The sequence below is a fragment of the Arvicanthis niloticus genome, chromosome 16 (genome assembly GCF_011762505.2).
Source record: "Arvicanthis niloticus isolate mArvNil1 chromosome 16, mArvNil1.pat.X, whole genome shotgun sequence".
Lineage (NCBI taxonomy): Eukaryota > Metazoa > Chordata > Mammalia > Rodentia > Muridae > Arvicanthis > Arvicanthis niloticus.
Window position 1 is genome coordinate 36,253,925 of NC_047673.1, and position 18,386 is coordinate 36,272,310.

An 18,386-nucleotide genomic window follows, 5' to 3' on the forward strand; every position below is an offset into this window, starting at 1 on the left:
AAACTCTGCCTTACTAGGTCCTTCTGTATATCAAACACAAAGCAGAAGCAGACATTTGCTGAGTTCCTTCCCATCACTGGGTCTCCTCGATATAGTACTTGTCCTGTCCTTCCTCATTCCCAAGCCCCCACCTGCCCAAATGACCCCTTGACTCCTATTAAAGTCATGTTTGTTCAAAGCACAAGGCAGCTGCAGCTGCCTGAGGCATCTGCCGATGGCAAATGCATCCCGTCTCGTTATCAAGGCGTTCTATTTATTCCTCTCAGAAATGTCACTGACAAAACCAAACATGCTCTGATGAGACGTTCAGTAGAGGATGCACAGGCTAAAATGCCAGCATTTAGAGTCCTCCTAGGTCTGGGACTGGCTCTGACACAGTCGCGAAGTGTTTTCATCTCTTGGAGTTTATGGAAAGATGCTACCAGGTAGGATGCTGCACTCTTGTTGTTCACATCTCTGTGGGAAATGGAAGACCCACAGATCTGTGGCTAAGATTTCACTGAAGAAAGAAAAACTGAGTGTAATACTATTGTTTTCTGGATCAAGTTAAATATCAGCGACTATCTTAAAAGAATCTAAAGTACAACAGAGTTTAATATTTGAATGCTATTATATCATGGCTATTTCTTAAGCAATTTAACTAGCCTCCATTTCTAAAGTTTATTTTAGTTCTAACTTAGTTATTGAAATTATTCTACACACAACCTTCCTATATCATATACATTCATGATATGTGTGATATATATCCATAACACTACATAAGGCATCAAAACTGCACCTTTAATCACAGGCTACGCAAATCATTTTTTGAGTAAGTTCTGGTGATGAGACAATGAACTATACTGAGTCACGTGAAGAGTTCACAGCATTCTCTTTAATTCTGCTTTAATCCAGAGGAGCACATGCTGAGTGCACCAGGAACCCACGTTTCAGGAATGCCAGACACTCTATCTGTCCTAAGGCTGTACCTTCAGCACCAAGGACGAAGTATAACACCTGAAGTGTCTTGGATGAATGAACACACAGGTACAAATACATCAAATGCATGGCAGAAGCGGAGCAGTGGTAAATAAATCCCACTGCTCATCAAATGACTTACTTCCTCGAAGTTCAAAAATCTCCCCAATCAGCATGAAACACGGTTCAGCCAAGGCATCCTTCTTCCCGTCCACGTCATCCCCGTAATCAGACAGGTCGCTGTCTTCTTCTAGCTCCTCCTGGAGGACAGGCAGCATCGCAGGTGCAGGTCACATACCCAGGAAAATGTAGCTGAACTCAGGTACAGACTCCAAGCTGCCTACTTCATCCTACCCTTACTCTATCACTGCCCACCCTCAGGGGACAGCCTAACTCTACAGCCAGAATCAAAGCTTGACATTAGCTAACTGGGGCTGGGGGGCAGGGTATGTGTGTGTGTGTGTGTGTGTGTGTGTGTGTGTGTGTAAACACTATTCAAATAATCAGGGAATTGTAATACAGTTTCCCAAAGACGATGAGATATTTTTTGCATTTTGAAAGACTTTTAACCAAAATGGTTTTTAATTCACTGCTCTTAAAAATATGTGCATTTTAAAGTAATTGAGGTATTTTTAAAGTTCTGCTTCAAGTAACTACCATACACTTTAGCTAGTCTCGTTTCCTGATCTACGGTCAGCATATTTCAATTCAAACCTTATTATATGTCAGGCAGCAGGCTGGTGCATATGAGTGCAGTGAGGTGCAGACTCTCTGGCTGACAGTGGTCTGTGGAGACTGACACATACAGAATGGCAGTTTCACAAGGCAGGATGAAGTGCTACCCAAAGGCCAAGCAGGGAAAATGCAGCTGAAGACGGTTATTCTAGTGTCTTCAAAAAAAAAAAACCAATTCTGAAAGTAACAACTCCAGGAACAAAATGGGTTACATCTTGTTGGGTCACTGGCCAAAGAGGCCCTGTGGACACCCCTAAACATCACAGGCTACTTACTGCCAAGGCTGTTGGTTATTCTCCACAACTTGATGGTAAGGCCCTGTTGCTGGAGACCACACTCCTGTTCCTGAACACAGAGGAGTTGAGCTGGTCCCTAACCTGAAGCTTCAGCACTACTGACTAGAGTTTACTGTGTTGGGGATACTCTGCATGATACCAGACAGGAAAGGTAAGCATCAATATGACTCAGCTACAAACCCTAAGATCTACAACAGTAACCTGCCTGGAGGGCAGATTAGTGCAATAGTGGTACAACCCATTTTTTAAGTTGGATTTAAGGTCCACTCCAAGAGATGGAATTCATACCTGACACTGCTAAAGAAGCTAAAAATCTGAGAGTAGATAGATCACGGACCTATGAGAAACCTATTACTATTATTAACTAAAACAAAACAGCAAAACAACAACAACAAAAACCCATAGCAATAAAATGACTCCTAATGACAAATCTGTGCATTACTCCTCCCCAGCAGAGGAGTTTCTTGCAGTAAATGGCAGTTAACACAGAGACCCATGACCGGACAGTGTGCAGAGAATAAGAGTTTGGAGCACTCAGTCCTAAATGGGATGTCTTCATCCCTCTCAAGGCTCAGGGAACTGGGGGTTTGTTTGTTTGTTTGTTTGTTTGTTTGTCTGTGGTTTTGGAAAGGGTGACACTGGGTGGGTAAGGCAGAGGGGAGGATCTGGAAGGAGTTGGGGAGGGAGAAAATTATGATCAAAATATAGCATATGAAAATTCTTCAATAAAAATTTAAAAAGAAAGCTGAGGTTGAAAAACTAGGCAGGAGACTAATTATGGGATGTTGGGTGTTATCTGGTGAGCACTCCAAGAGAGTTTTTTGGAAGCACAAGGAGTCCTCTAAAACTTCTCAGCTTCTCAGTGGTGTAGGAACAGTAAATACTTCAAAGGGGTTGAGGAGGGTGAGCATTGAGAAGCAACTATAACAACTACTTTAGAGAACAGTGTCATAGTGACCAACTCACTTATATATCAGGAATTCATGCCTAAGACGGTATCAGAACAAAGCTAGCCAGGTCAAAGCAGATATGGAGGAAGGAGGTGTAAGAGGAGCCTCAGAGACAGGGGGTTCACACTGAGAACGAATAAAGATGTGGGCATTTCTCTTCCCAATTCAGAATGCAATTAAGTACCACACTCTTGTTCATGGTCACTCTCTCTGTGCAAACTTAACACACCAATCCTGATAAAGAAGCTGATTTTGGAGGCTAGTCTCGTCTAATTTGCTAGACAGCCAAATAAGGGGCTTTATGGTTTATATATAAAGCAAAGCCTGAGGTTCAGAATATGAGACTGAATATGTTTGCTGTCTCTCCAGTGACGGCTTTACCCACACATTGCTGTCAGATCCTTCCTGATGCTACACGCTCCTTGTCCAAGAATGAAGCTTCAGCCCCTACCCTGCCATAACCTTTGCCTTATCTTCCAGAAGCACATGACAGATGCCTGTCAGTATACTCCAGTGATCTGCCCACTATCCCACAGACACATCCTCTTCCCCGAGCCCTCAGTCCCAAATCCAAGGCCAACTTCTTCCCTGAGGTCCTTTACTCTGCTCCCCATCCCGAGGACACTGTGTGGCAGCACTTCCTGTTCACAGTCCACCTACTTACCTGTCATTTATCCTTTTATATCTGCATTGTAATTCTTTCAAGTAACTGACTCCACAATGTGAACGTGATCATTGGAAACAGATGCATTTGCCTTTCGGCAAGTATCTCTTCTTTCAAACAAGCTTCAGAAAGCTTGACTATACTAATGGGGGTTGCGGGGGGGGGGGGGGCTCCCTCTGGACCACTCACCTCCTGATGGGAGAAAAAGTCACGAGGAAGTTTTTCCAAAAATGAAGACAAGGAGAAGGAGGTTTTTTTCCCCTGTACATCAATGACCTTGAGGTAGTCAGGAGAAGGGCTCAAAAAGGTATAAAGTGCTTCACTCTGGAACAGTCTTTCATCGGAAAGCAGGTTCTGTGAGGAAGGAGGAGGATTGAGTACTCCTACCCAGAAGACTACCTGGGCTGTGAGAGCTAGAGGCAAACCAGACAGCACTGACTATGGCATGGACTTGCTTTAACCACAGTTCTAAACAAAACAAGCAAGCAAGCAAGCAAGCAAGCAAGCAAGCAAGCAAGCAAACAAGGGGCTGACTTTTCTAGGAAATAAACTACATTAGATCATTTGTCAGTGGTCTTCATTGCAAATAAATGATGGTGCACTAATAACTCAGCCTGTGGGAGGCAGTATACAGACAGTGCTTAGTGTTCTTTGAAGCCATGAAAACTTATTTTGCAAACAACTCAAAGATCTTGAGCTACTGATTTTGTAAGAAAACTACTCATCTGTAACTGACCAACTTAAAATCTGAATATTATACATAGATACCACAAAAGAACCTTTAATGACTATGTACAGTGGCTTTCCCGACTGGCAGCATCACCTCTGTCCAGAGAGCAACTGTTTATACAGCTATGTAACTGTTTACACTGGTCCTTAAGCTCTGAAGTCCTGGCATTCTGTACATACTTCTCTGCCTAGGAGGAAGAACAAGAACAAACCAGGGGCTCTGGTTTGTTTGTTTGTTTGTTTGTTTGTTTTTGTTTTGAGACAGGGTCTCTCTGTGTAGTGCTGGCTGCCTGGAACTCACTCTGTAGACCAGGCTGGACTTGAACTCACAGAAACCCAGCTGCCTCTGCCTCCCATGTGCTGGGATTGAATGTGTGCTCCAGCACATCCTGTCAGAAATCAAGCTTTTATGTGAGCTAATGCAGCTATAATATAGATTATCAATAGCTACATGTGTGTTTTTTTTTAATCTGGTGTCATAAGAAGAAGGGTTTGGAAGTAAAGAAACCAAAGGAAGTCATCAGCTGCTGATGACTATGATGACTGGGAGGGGCAGTCATCTTTAGGGCAGGTATGGTGAAGGGGAGCCGTGTGTGGGGTTGACAACATAAACTGGGAGTGCTGTGCAAAACACAGAGCAAACTAGCAAGCTCTTGGCATGGTGACAGTTTAACTCCAAAGACATCTCACCCTTACACGCAATACTTTCCATTTGCTTACCTGTAAAAACTTATTTAACTGATTTTTTGACTTTTCCAGGAACTTGTGATCTATAGATTTGAAAGGCAGCTTACTGAGAGAAGGCAACTGGACTTTTTTTAAAGAAGGGACACACTGTAGGGGGAAAGATTAAATGTTACTCTTTTGAAATTACATTTTAATCTTAAGAAAGTTTATAATCACAGAACAAATAGATCTATCCCTCTATGCCACCCCACCATGACCTTGAACTTGAGATATTCCTGTCTCAGTGTGTCTAAAGCTAGGATTACTGCCATGCACCACCACATCCAGCTAAAATGCACCCACTGTAATCAGGACCAAATAACCTGAAGGAACAGAATGGTACTGTGCATCGGAAGGACACATACACAGCACACAGCTCATTATTCAGGGCTAGAAGCCCAGAGCACAAGCTTTTCTACTCTAAAATGTGTTTCTAACTTCTTCGAGGAGAAAAAGAAGGAAGGAAGAGAAGAGAGGGAGGGAGGGAGAGAGGGAGGGAGGAAGGGAGGGAAGGAAGAAGGAAGGAAGGAAGGAAGGAAGGAAGGAAGGAAGGAAGGAAGGAAGGAAGGAAGGGAAAACATAGGTAGAAGCTCTAGTAACTGCTTTCCAGAGACAGACCATAGACTAAATACATTAATAGTAATAACATAGCACTGGGCTTCCTTTTGTGGTGGAGCCTACATCCTATCATAGCAGTGCTAGATGGACAGTGTGTGCTGGTTCACCCTTATTATGGCTCGCAGGTGTTTCAAAGGAGTGAAGAGGCAGGGAACTGGAAAGCTGCTGCCACTGCTTACAGAGTCACTGGAGAGGGACTTGCAGCAGGAACCTCACAGTAGCAAGTGGACATGGAAGACACATCCAGCCATCAGTCCAGATGGGGACAACAGTCTATGGCCACACATGGATTTTATATGGTTTCATTTGTACAGTGCTATGGTAGGATTACCTTTCTATGTTTCAAGAACATTTATTTTGTAAGTCCATTTGTAAGTTTTATGTCAAACTCCTTTTCCTCTTTTGTTTTTATTAGCAAGCTAATTCGATAGTTAGCTTTAGTCAGTCTTATCCTGAGATAAAGGTTTGTTTTCCATACTCATGCAGTGACCACAGTCAACCTGTGAGATATGGTAGCATGACACTCATGTTTTGGCCACCAGTCTTTTAAGACTACTTGAAAAGTTAGCATCTGGAAGTCCTTGCTTAAGCGTGTTAGAAATCACCCCCATACAAAGTTATGGAAGCAGACACCTTTCATTTGCAAGAGAGAAACATGGCTTCTCCAGTGTTAGTTTATTTTGAGAAAGAGAAGAGTGGCCTGAAAGTCAGGTTGAAATGACTACAGAGGTCTCACTGCTTCAGTAAGAGGGACTTGTCTTCTGTGGAAGGTGGAATTGCCCGAGGAAACGGGAAAGAATAAACTAGATTCTAATCCTGACTTGGTTACTATATACATACTCTGCAAGTCAATTAAACACTGGAATTAGTTTCTCTCAACTATCAAATACATAAACTGATCTAGATTGGTAGCCTCCAAAACTTTTTGACTAAAACACACAATAGAAAATATATGCTAGTTTATAAACCATGATGTACATTTATAATAGTTACATCTATATTATATATCATATATGTAAATAAAAGCAATACAAGTCTCATTATTACTAACTGCAACAGAATCACTGGTGTTTTCTGTGTACCACATAGTCTTCTACTTGCTGTGTAGCATTTATTCCCTTAGCCATCCTGAGCAGGAAATGGTACATCTAGGATCCTGGTTGAGCTCTCTGGCTGGGTATTTTCAGCCACTCCACTCTGCTGACTCCAAAGCCTATTCTCCTCTTACTGCTTTGACATACAGCCACCTTTAAAGGGCTACAGCAGGCAGCTTCAAATCTACTGGCCCTACATGACCCCTGGTCTCTTACATCTCTGGGGCTCTACAGCAATTTATTATAAAATCAGACAACCATCTGTCCTGAGTAGACTAGATTGCTTGATCTATGAGTCATTTCTAAATGCTGGGCTGAAAACGCTTTTGCATCAGCATCAGGAGCATGCAGAAAGAGCAATCCATTTTCATCTATGAATGGCATGTGCTCTTAAATCTCTTCACGCTCAGAAACTGTACAGCCCTGTGTTCACGAGCCTATGTTCACGAGTATTCATACCTCACTAAGTTTCCGATGTAAATTCTGAAACTCACTGAGCCTTCTTGGGACGGTCCAGTTCTTAGTTTCAACTCCTCCAACTTCTTGTAGATTTACCCTGACAAAGTAACAAGGCATTTGCTCTCCATTCTCTTCTGTGACCTGGAAAAAAAACAAAATAAAACAAAACAAAAGAACCCAGAAACTTAAGTAATGACAAGCAAATGTCTCATCGAATTTTTAGCAACCCTGTCAACACACACAGTTTTCTTCTCTGCTATGCCTTACATGGTGTGCTCAGTGAACCCTGGGATTCTAAGTATGATGGATCTTATTCTGGCAATTAGATCATGCTATCTGACACCACAGATCTTAAAGTAAGGGGGATTATCTGAGTAGGTCGAAATCAGAAGAGCCCATAAGAAGGAGGTTTTCTGTCACAAGACAGAAAATGAAGTCAGAAAGATTAGTAGTCCAAGAAGGAAACCAACCAGAGAAGAGATCTGGGGCCTGAGGCTTGCAACAAAGGACCCCTGAACCCTGTCAATAACCTGAATAAGCCTGGAAGTGAGTGAATGCTTGGATTTGTTTTCCCTTCAGAATGCAGACACCCTGGCCTGGTGACACAATAAGCAAAGAACAGTTACTGTGATGTAGGTTCTTTACTGACAACTTTACACAATTCACACAAACACACACACACACACACACACACACACACACACACACACGGGTGATTACACTAATTTAAGCCTGAATTAATATCATAAATTAGAGAAGACTCAAAAAGAAAAGCAAGGAGACACTAGGTTTCATGACAGTACACATACCTCATGAGACAGGATTACTATTCTACTATGTAGGTTGGAAGTGGAGGCCCAGTCAGAAAGCCAGCTTTCCACAATCTAGTAAGTGGGCCAGGCAGGATCATCTGGCATGATGCCAAGGCATGCATCTTACATAAAATTTCCTTGTAATCCCTAATCTTTACAGTGATCAAGGTATCACACTCACCTCCTGAAATAAGGACTGGTTACTAGAGCCAAGGCTTAGTGAGAAAAGCCCTTCCTGTGGGGGAGTTACCCTCCCTCTCTCCGTCTGCGTTCGGAAGATTTTAATAGCTGATGCTGCTGTAAGTACAACTGAAAAGGCCTCCTCCTACAGGCAATACCTTTTGAGTTGATCACCATGCACAATTATCAACTGTTACACTATTAAAATGGCATTCCAAGGTTAGCACACCTTCCTTAATCAACACTGCTCCACAGTCTGGGCTAACGGGAGTGCTCACAAATGCCCTCAGGCACCTGACGAGCCCACACACACTGCTCAAGCACAACCTTGCCACTTGTCTGATGTACGGTGGGCATGACTTGTTCCAGCTTTCCACCTGACTCAGGGGAGGAGGAAGGCTGTCAGCAGGAACCATGCAGTAAATGCTTATGTATTCTTTCCTCCTGAGAAAAGTTATTTGATAGTCAAATGAAAGGGGGTAGAACAGGGAAAAAGAAAGCTAGTTGAGGTGAAAAGCACATTATATATGTATATGAAAATACCAAAATGAGATCCATTGTGTTATACAGTTAACATGCACTGAGAAAACAAAGGGAAAAAACATATCCTTCAGACCTCTCAAAGAACCAAATAACAAAAGAAAAAAATATTTATTATTAAAGACCTTATAGCTGAGATCTATGTGAACAAAATGGAACAATAAAAGATGTTTACAGTCCTCATTTCTTATCATGTAAATATGTTCCATTTATGGAAATATGGAAATACTGATTGAGATCAGATCCACACCACGAAGACGGGCAATCCCCACTCACGCATGAGCAGACCAGAGTGCAAACAGAGGGATGAAAGGATTGGACAAGGGTGGCCAGAAGAACAAGTGCACTTTCTGATCTGCAGCCCTAATTCTCCAGGAAAATCTCCGGCTTAAAGAACATCAACAGCAGTGATACCTCTGCGCTGGTGACGGACGCTCTCCACAGGCCCAGGTTCTCACACCACCAATCCGTTCTTGCCATGTGCAGCTGCAGATCCGTGCATTCTTTCTCTATTAGAAGTATTTCATCCTTCAACTTGGACATAATCTACCATAGAAAAACAACCTGGGAGTTATGAGAACAGTTCAAAGATTATGCAAGTCAGCAGAGCAGCAGCATGCAAAAAATCAACACACAAAACAGCTGTGCTTCAGTGCGCTAATGAGGAATGAGCCAGAACAGGAAGAGTCTCACTTCAAATAGCACCTGAAAGAGGGAAGTTCTTGGGTGTTAGCCAAGGAAATGAAAGAGTTCTATAATGAAAACCATAAAACACCAATAAAAGAATGATTAAAAATGACAAATATTTGTAGAGAGATCCTAAGTTCATGACCTGGAAGACGTGATACTGTTGCAGTGACAGAAACATCACACAGTGCAGTCCATGCGTGTAATGCAACCACTATCATAATTTCAATGCAAAAACATCCATCCCTAAGTTCATATGGGATCTCAAGAAACCCCCAGGCCCAAAGAATTTTGAAAATAAGAACAAAGTTGGAGGACTCACACTTCCTGACTTCCAAACTTCCAAAAGTACAGTCCTTAAAGCCAGTGGTACTAGCACAAGGCTGGGCATAAAGGCCAGTCAGTGGAGTCGACAGCCCTGAATAAAAACTCAACCATGCGGTCTTGTGAAAGAACAAGAGCCTCCCAACAAATGACAACAGAAAACTGGATGCCCCATGCAAGAGAATGGTGGTGGATCCCAAGATTAACTAAGAATGGCCAAGAGACAAAAAGCACAAAATCTACAAAATAAAAGCAGAGAAGTTCTGGGAGGACTGGAGCACAATGCTAGACTAAGCTGCAATTTCTTGTGGACACCAAAGGCACAGGTAATAAAAAAAAACAGAAAAAAGTACTTTTTTAAATTTTATTTTTTTTAATCCTATCAAAAACAGTGAAGAGGCCAAGCATACAATAGGAAGGAATACTTACATATAACATACTTGATGTTACAGCATATGTTAGATGCTTGAATGGTTGGAACATAAAGAGAACTTTTGAAATTCAACACTAGACAACCTACTTTAAGAATGGGAAACAGACTTGCATACACATATTTTCAAACAGAATATATAAAAGGCAGTTACTAGGCACATAAAAACATGGCTGGTGGCACTAATGCATCAGGAAATGTAAGTCAAAACTACAAGGTCCCCTTCCTGGGATAAAGACTATCAAAAACCAGAAGAGGAGAGAGAGGAAAACTGAAGGGTAGAGGCAGGAACCCTTCTGAGCTGTAAAGTGGTATAAGCAAAGGAGACCAGTGTGGTTGCCACTCCAAAAGTGAGAGATCGTCAGCAGGGGCCCTGCAGTCGTACTGCTGGGTCTCAATCAGGACTGAGGCAGCATCTGTGCACACGGCATCTACAGCAGCCAAAAGGTGAAGGATGGACGGAGAAGCAGCACACAGAGCACATCTTAAAGGCTATGCTTCCGCTATCCTGATGTCATGACTCTTTCATAGGACATGCCACAGGCTTATGTAGGCTTGCAGTTTATAGACAGAAGCTTCCTTTCCTGCTGCAGAAGGCTATGGGGAGCACCATATCCAAGGGACAACAATGTTTGTGAGAGCACCGTCTCTTTGCCTCTGTCCTACATGTTGCCATCAATAGGCCATGGTTTTGGTTTTTTTTTTTTTTTTTTACATAGAGTATCATGCAGACTGGGGGCAGAGTGTTAAACTGACTTTGTATATACATGAAGGCCAGGAAGTTGATGTCAGGTGTCTTTTTTCAATTGTTTTTCAACAAAGGAAAGGGCTTTCACTGAACCTAGAGCTCATCGGTCCACTTTGGGTAGCCTGGCTGGCCCAAGAGCTCTGTGGATCCACCTGTCTGCAATCCCAGTCCTGGGGATTACAGACGTGCATCGTCATGCTTAGCTTTCTACATGGGGATTTGAACTTAGGTCTTCATGCTTGTGCAGCAAACACTTTACTGCCTGGGCCATCTGGCCAGCTCAACATTTTGCTGGCTTTTCACAGTGATCAGCAGAGCACCATGACTTTACTCTTATGGGTTAAGGATGTACTCCCAATAACAACCTACAGAGAAGTACAGTAAAACAAGGGCTAACTTTACATGCAACAGTTAATGGTGCTGTTGGTAAAGAGCATTAAGGGCATTAAGTCAAGCCCCAAGTGAGGAGAGGACTGTGGATACATGCACAGAAAAGGTTGATTCATGTTTACCTCAGAAAAACAAAACAAAACATCCTGGTAAGAGTTTTCTGGGTGTCTGTAAATTACTAGATTGCCAAAGTCTTTTCAACATCAATATAAATAAATAAATAATGCCCCGTGTTAAACATACTTTATATATTTTATGTTTTCAAATGTGAATGACTTAAGGCAAATGAGGCTCCTCATGGAGCCCCGATCCCTGAGCACAACTGTCAGGAGAAGAGGGCTCCCTGCACAGCCCAGGGATAATTGGATTAACAGGAAATGTGGACTTCCCTTCCTGGGATCAGAGATTGGTGATTCCGCCACCACATCACTGAAGCCTCCAATCACTTGAGAATCCCTTTACGTAATTACATCTCAGAATGGTTAGCCCACAGTTATTAGCAATTATCTCAAGAAAGGCTGAAGCATGTCTCTCAGCCACCTGATGACCCAAACAGTATAACTCACTGAACTCTCCCCAACTCATTGTTCATACAGCTTCTTGGAGACACATTTTAATTGAACATGAGGTAAATCTAGAATAGACACAACTGTTCTGGGGGAACATGGCACACTTCAACACAGACCACTGTGCCAGCCAATGCTATTTATCATGTCAACAATGTCAGGGAAGACTACAGGGCTCTCCATGCTCCTGACACACTAACTGGGGATGGCTCCATGTTGAGGAAAAAAAATCTATTTCCTATGATGACTCTGGAAACCTAGGATCTATTTCCTTTCTTTGGTGCCATCAAGGGCGATTAAAGCAATTTCCAAACTTCAGTTCCCTCTTACTTTATCTTGCTTGGTTTCTTTACAGTATTGTTTCAGAAATACTTTCCTACTACAAAATCATTGAATATTCATGAGAAAAGCATTTAAGTGCCACAAAAGAAGAAAACCCTACATGATGCATTCAAATTGTTTTACTCAGTTGCTTTCCTCACACATTGAGGAAAGAGGAGACCCGATAGAACAAGTCACACCTATACTCTCAAAACATTGTTGAACTCCATAAGAACAAGGCAAAAACAGTACCAATTTGTGAGCTGCTTTTTAAAGAGAAAAGTGTGTGTGTGCACAAGTGCATTCGTGTGCCTGTGCATACACATATATGTGGTGTGCAAATGTGTGCATTTGTACACACACACGGAGGTCACAGGTCAACATGAGGCATCTTCAGTCACTCTCCACCTTATTTTGGGAACAGGTCTCTCATAGAACCTGTAGTTCAACATTTTGGGCAGCCAGCCTGGCCAGCAGGATCTGCCTGACTGTCATATCAGACGGCTCTCGCCTCCTCCAGGCAGGTCACAGCTTGCCTGGCTTTACATGGGTGCTGGGACCTAAGCTCAGGCTCTCATACTTGTATAGCAAGTGCTTTCCCCACATGGCCTCTCCAGCCCCACTGTTTACATTTGTTAAACAGATATATTCATTTTGATGTATATGGGTGTTTGCCTGAACATATGTCTGTGCACCACATAGAGGCAGTGCTCCCAGGGGTCAGAGAGCATATCAAATCCTCTGTATGGGGTAATAGCTGCCATGAGGGTTCTGGGAACCACACCTGGATCCTCTGCAACAGCAACCCATGGAGTCATCTCATCAGTCCCTAATTTGTTTATATTATCTTTTTAAGTTAATTCTTTAAATACATATTTATTTTATATAATGTGTATGACTGCCTGCATGTGTATCTGTGCACTCTGTGTATGTCTGGTGCCTATAGAAAAAAGGACGAGGGTGTCACAATCCCTGGAACTAGAGTTGTAGATAGTTGTGAGCTGCCCCATGGGTCCTAGGAATCGAACCCAGATCTTCTGTAGCAGCAAATGCTATTCGCGGCCAAGCCATTTCTCCAGTCCCTAGGATACTTCAGGAAAACAGTATAGTGCCTTTTTCCTCCCCCAGCAAAGACAAGAATCAAATTATTTGGAACCAACATAACAGGTGTTCAGAATTGCAGTGAAAGGAAAATAGCTAATGATTTCAAATTGTCAATCCTGTTGGCTTTTAGCAAGACATTTGTATTTACTATTCTGTGATGTTCTCTAAGTTGTAGAAGCACAAACTAACAATGGAAGTTGCTCCTGCTTACACTGCTTAAGGAAGCTGACACTTCTCAGCACAAACTGAAAACTATTTATCAAAGACACTTTCAGAGACAACCTTGAAAGCAAGACAGTTACCTTCTTATCAGGTTTTGGTGCATTCTGAATAGAACTTAGAGCTTGCCTTTTATATTCAAGTTTCTCACTTAGCTCTCGGAGTTTGATTACAGCAAAGCTGGCTGGATCACTGACCCCACTGGTGCCTTCTACAGCTTCCTCACCAGCCTCACCTCCTGAACCCTGGAAGAGAAACAGGAAGCCAGCATATCTTACAAGGACAGAAACTTAATAGTCACCCATTGTATAACCTGGTCCCCAGATCACAGATTCCTGACAAGGAAAGGATACTGCAGAAGAACCTTTGGAAAGCTGTCATCCTTCCCCAGCAAAGAGAAGAATCAAATGATTTTGAACCAATGTAATAGGTGATGAGATGCATGAAAAGAAAAACATCTAACAGCCAAACAGGGGAGGGGCACCCTATGGATCAATTCCCAAATGTTATGAGCAAGGGAACTGTGGGCCAAGGGAAGCATCAAAAGTGTCACCCTTCCACTGGCACGTTCTCTCTCCCCATCTCCGAACAAAACAGAGACCTCCCCAGTCTTCCAACAGTACTATGAAGTACTTTAAAATAAATGTCTAAATTTAACTAACTCATGGTATTTTTGTGAACTTTTAATTTTGTTTTGCATTGTTTTGTGCATATATTTGTGTAATTGGTCTTTTGTCTGTTTGTTTAGATCTTTCTGTGTATGTGTGTGTGCTGCATGCATGCATGTGTGTTTCTCTTGCTTTCCTGTTGTGTTTTGTGGGTGTGGTGTAGAAAGACACTGAGACCATAAAATTAAACTTGTATGTGGAAAAGAGTTTGGGGATGGGGGGGGGAGGGAACATGATAAAGAATTAATTAGAAAATGCTCAAATCTGCACTACTAGAAGGATTTCAGTAGCACTTTGCTCAGTGCTGCTCCTGAAAACGCATTATGCCAGCCAGCAGATACTTTATAGATAACTAGCATTTGCAATGTAATTGGGGAAAGCCTGGGCTATCAGTCAACAGATTATTTAGTTTCCATGTATGAGTACAGGAGGGACCTGCAAAGTCCTCTTCTGGTCTTTTCTCCTTAACTTTCCTCCACATTGTCTTTTTACGATTTTTAATTAATTGCAGCAAACACTAAATTAAATTGTTTCAAGGAAAAAATGAAAGTATTGTTAACTCCAGAGAAACAAGCTGTTTTTCTTTCAGGATGTTCCTCTTATTAACTATATACACTATGACAAAATCTGATACCTTGTCCTTACTTATTACATGTAACTATATACACTATGACAAAATCTGACACCTTGTCCTTACTTTAGGGAGTCTATGGTCTTTCCTGAGAAGCAGTGCCATACAAGTGAGGATGCACTGTTAGTCACACTCTTCTAGGTACACTGTGTGCGGCAGGTGGGTAACTCACTGGGGTCTGCTGCTGTTGCTGCATGTGCTGGGGGTGGGGGCAACTCTCTCCCTCCGCTCATAGGAACTAAAACAAATTCTATCATGCAGTGACATTTTCCTACATTTCAACCATTTCAAACATTTCTTCCCTTACTTTTCTCTTGTCAGCTATTTGGACGTGGAAGGTGACTGTTACTCACCAGCTCGTCCTTCTCGGAGGCCAGCTGGGAGTCAGGCTTCTCCTCCTCCTCCTCCTCGTGCCGGAGCTTCTCATACAGGTCGCTGACAATGAAGGAGGGGTAATACCTATCCCTTAGCACCTCGTACACATCTGCTTGGATTTTGCTGAACACCTCGATACCTTTGTTCCCCACGAGACACTGCTGGATTTCTTTGTAAAGTGACTTTTCCACAGAAATTTCCTTGCTTTCCACAAAGAAATGCTGATACATTTCACTAACTAATTGTGGAATTTCATTCTGAAAAGATAGGAAAGTGACAGGAGAGGAAGGTAAGGAAATAGTCTGAGAGAAACGATTTCCCACTACATTCCCTGCACGTTAAAGCCAGCAGGACAGTGTCTAGATGTACCCTGGAACTGTAAACTTGGGTTCCATCTTCTATATTCACATTCAGGGTCCAAGAGAAATAGCAGACCTGGAAATAAAGCCGACACTCCTTTGAAATGGATACTTATATTGAACAGTCAACATTTGCAAAGTGTTACAGAATGAAGGTCCACAAACCTTGGAAATAAAAGTGTTCAATTCTCTGGGAAGCATACTGGGCTCCTCAGAGGGAGCTACTGACAATGGGCCTTTAGTCAGTGACGTCCCTGACTTAAGGAGGTTAAGTTTGGAGCTGAGTCAGCTCCTGGGGCACCTAGCTGGGGGAGATAACAAGGCCAGAACTGAGCTGGACTCCAGCTTTAAGTCTTTAAAGTTTCACCAATTATAATAGAACTAACTTAGCAACCAATCAAAACTGTACTACTGTCACTGCTTTGTCCCTACCAATTATATTAGAGGTTACCTAAGCCTTCTGGAAAATTCTCCTAGCCCTGCATAAAATGGGCCTACAAGCCCCTCTGGTTATTGCTTCTGCATGCTGGTAATTTCTTCAGAATAAATGTTCTTTACTTTTGCATACTATTTGAGTCCGGGGTCTTTCTCCAGCAGTACTTAGATCCTAACAAGGAAAGGAAGTTAAGAATAAGACTGGCTCTTCTTATGCAACCGATCCCTCAACTTCACAGAGACACAACTCATAAAGTCCTACTGACTTTTATCTGATGTAATAATGGGAAGTAGTCACCTTACTAACATGAAAAGAAACTCTCACCCTGGAAAGAAGCCAATAGAATAGTCATATATAAAAAACACAGCAAGTGGGTTGGAGAGATGGCTCAGCAGTTAAGAGAATTGGCTGCTCTTCCAGAGGACCAGGCTTCAATTCCCAGCACATACATGGTAGCTCATAGCTGTCTTGTAACTCCAAGACCTGACATCCTTACAAAGGCATACATGTAGGCAAAATGGCAATGCACATAAAATAAATAAATAAATAAATAAATAAATAAATAAATAAATAAAAACCACAGCAGGTATTCTTGGGGTTAATGCTTCAGAGTAACTCCACTGTCCCCATCCACTTGGGGCAGCCTAGTCCTGAGAGGTACACAGGGACAGGCCATTATGCTCTACTGTAGAAATACAATCCTCTCTTCCCATGCACGTGCTCCTCATGTGCTCCCAGGTGCTCCCTGAGCTCTAGGAACACTATACAAACCCCTGGTCAGCTGTAAAAAGAAAGATGTCAACTTAATGACCACAACTCCTTTATCTGACTGTCAGATCAAACTGGCTCCTAGTAGGAACCTATCATGCTCTTTTTTTTTCCCATTGCAAAGTTTGAAATTCAGAAGCTTGAAAAGATTCTTTAGATTACTCTTTACAATATTTTTTTGGTAGCAGCCAGAAGTTACCTGGAGTCAAGGCTAGTGGTTATGTTGAGTAACAAATGTTACCTTGTGCCTTGAAAATTAGAAATAAAAAGTATTACTGGGATCTTAAAATAACATACGACTGAATTTTGCTGCTTAGTACAGTGTGTGCTATATCAGGTACTTAATTTGGTTTTCTATTCTGGCAATATTTGTATGCAAATGAAATTAAGAGCTCTTTGCACTTATGTTAATGAATCACTCAAATGCTATATGTGAATATATATGTCATATATGTAAGTTAGACATGTTTACCTATACAAAGAATGTTCAGACATTCTTTAATTCTGAAGCATGTACTGAGAACTTAACGTGTAATGTATAATCTACTGGGTTCTTTGCTGTAAGAGGCATTGGAAGCCAAAAACGTTCACAGTCCTTTATTCAATCATATTTTATGTGAGAAAAACCAACAGTAAAAAGCGTACATCACAAATAGAAGGGATAAAAAGCATAAAGATTAAACATGGTAATGAAATACACAAGATGACAGAGCAGGTTGATGCAGCTGAGGCGACTGTGATAATAACATAGTCTTTTAAGAGCAACATGGATGAATACATATTTTTGTACTTCATTAAAACAATGAAATCCAGTCTTTTGGTATACTTGTAAATATTTCTCCTTGACTGTTCAGTCAAAAGCATCTTCTATAAAAATACAGTGCAATTTTATTTACCATAATGGCCTGAGATATGTTACAATATTATGATGTAAAATGCACCTTTAGTATATACTTATCCTAAAGCATCATGGAGGTGATATACTGTCTAACACACAAGCTTTCATATATTTCAATGTATTACTACTTCATTAACATTCCTTAAAGCTTAAGTACACTACCTTGTTAGCATTCTTCAGGTGTTCCACAGCCTCCCAAAAGCCAACCAGAGCCCGCCTGTCCATCCGTTCCATGTATGTTCCAAAGCGCTCTCGGTAGAAAGGATTGGTCATAATATCTTCAAACTGAAGAATCTATTAAAAGAATGTAAGAATGTGTGGTGGACTGGACAAAGATTTCTTTGTTTTCACGTGGCAATAAAAACTTTCAGTCCAGTGAGTTTCTATTCTATCACTAGGCTAGTTCCTTTAGATCTGCAGAATAAGGAGGCTGCCCCTTCTTCATGGAGATTCAAAAGAGCTGGCACAAATCACAGCAAGCAACAAAAACTGAGCAGGAAACTGAAACATGAGTTTTTGAGAAAACAGATATTGGTATATAAAAAAGATACTGGTGTGTTAAACTAAACTTCAGAGGTCGCTTTCTAGGTAAGAAAGTATGAACAAAAGCATTAACAGTGTTAGGAGTTCTGTTAGAACTGATATCAGATGGGGTAGGAACTGGTGCTCAATGGTAGAGTAAGTGCTTTGTGAAGTGCATTC

At 41.7% G+C, this 18,386-nt stretch overlaps 1 protein-coding gene across 1 annotated transcript in view; it reads right to left on the bottom strand.

Moving 5' to 3' along the window:
* Positions 1-18,386, bottom strand: part of Snx25 (sorting nexin 25) — a 104,124-nt gene that overhangs the window by 7,061 nt on the left and 78,677 nt on the right. The window contains exons 8-15 of the mRNA XM_034520954.2: positions 17,847-17,978; positions 15,202-15,480; positions 13,633-13,794; positions 9,175-9,306; positions 7,229-7,369; positions 5,052-5,165; positions 3,792-3,956; positions 1,100-1,217 (exon numbers count right to left, since the gene is read on the bottom strand). Coding sequence (XP_034376845.1) covers positions 1,100-1,217; positions 3,792-3,956; positions 5,052-5,165; positions 7,229-7,369; positions 9,175-9,306; positions 13,633-13,794; positions 15,202-15,480; positions 17,847-17,978 — 1,243 coding nt within the window. The remainder of the gene's footprint in view (positions 1-1,099; positions 1,218-3,791; positions 3,957-5,051; positions 5,166-7,228; positions 7,370-9,174; positions 9,307-13,632; positions 13,795-15,201; positions 15,481-17,846; positions 17,979-18,386) is intronic.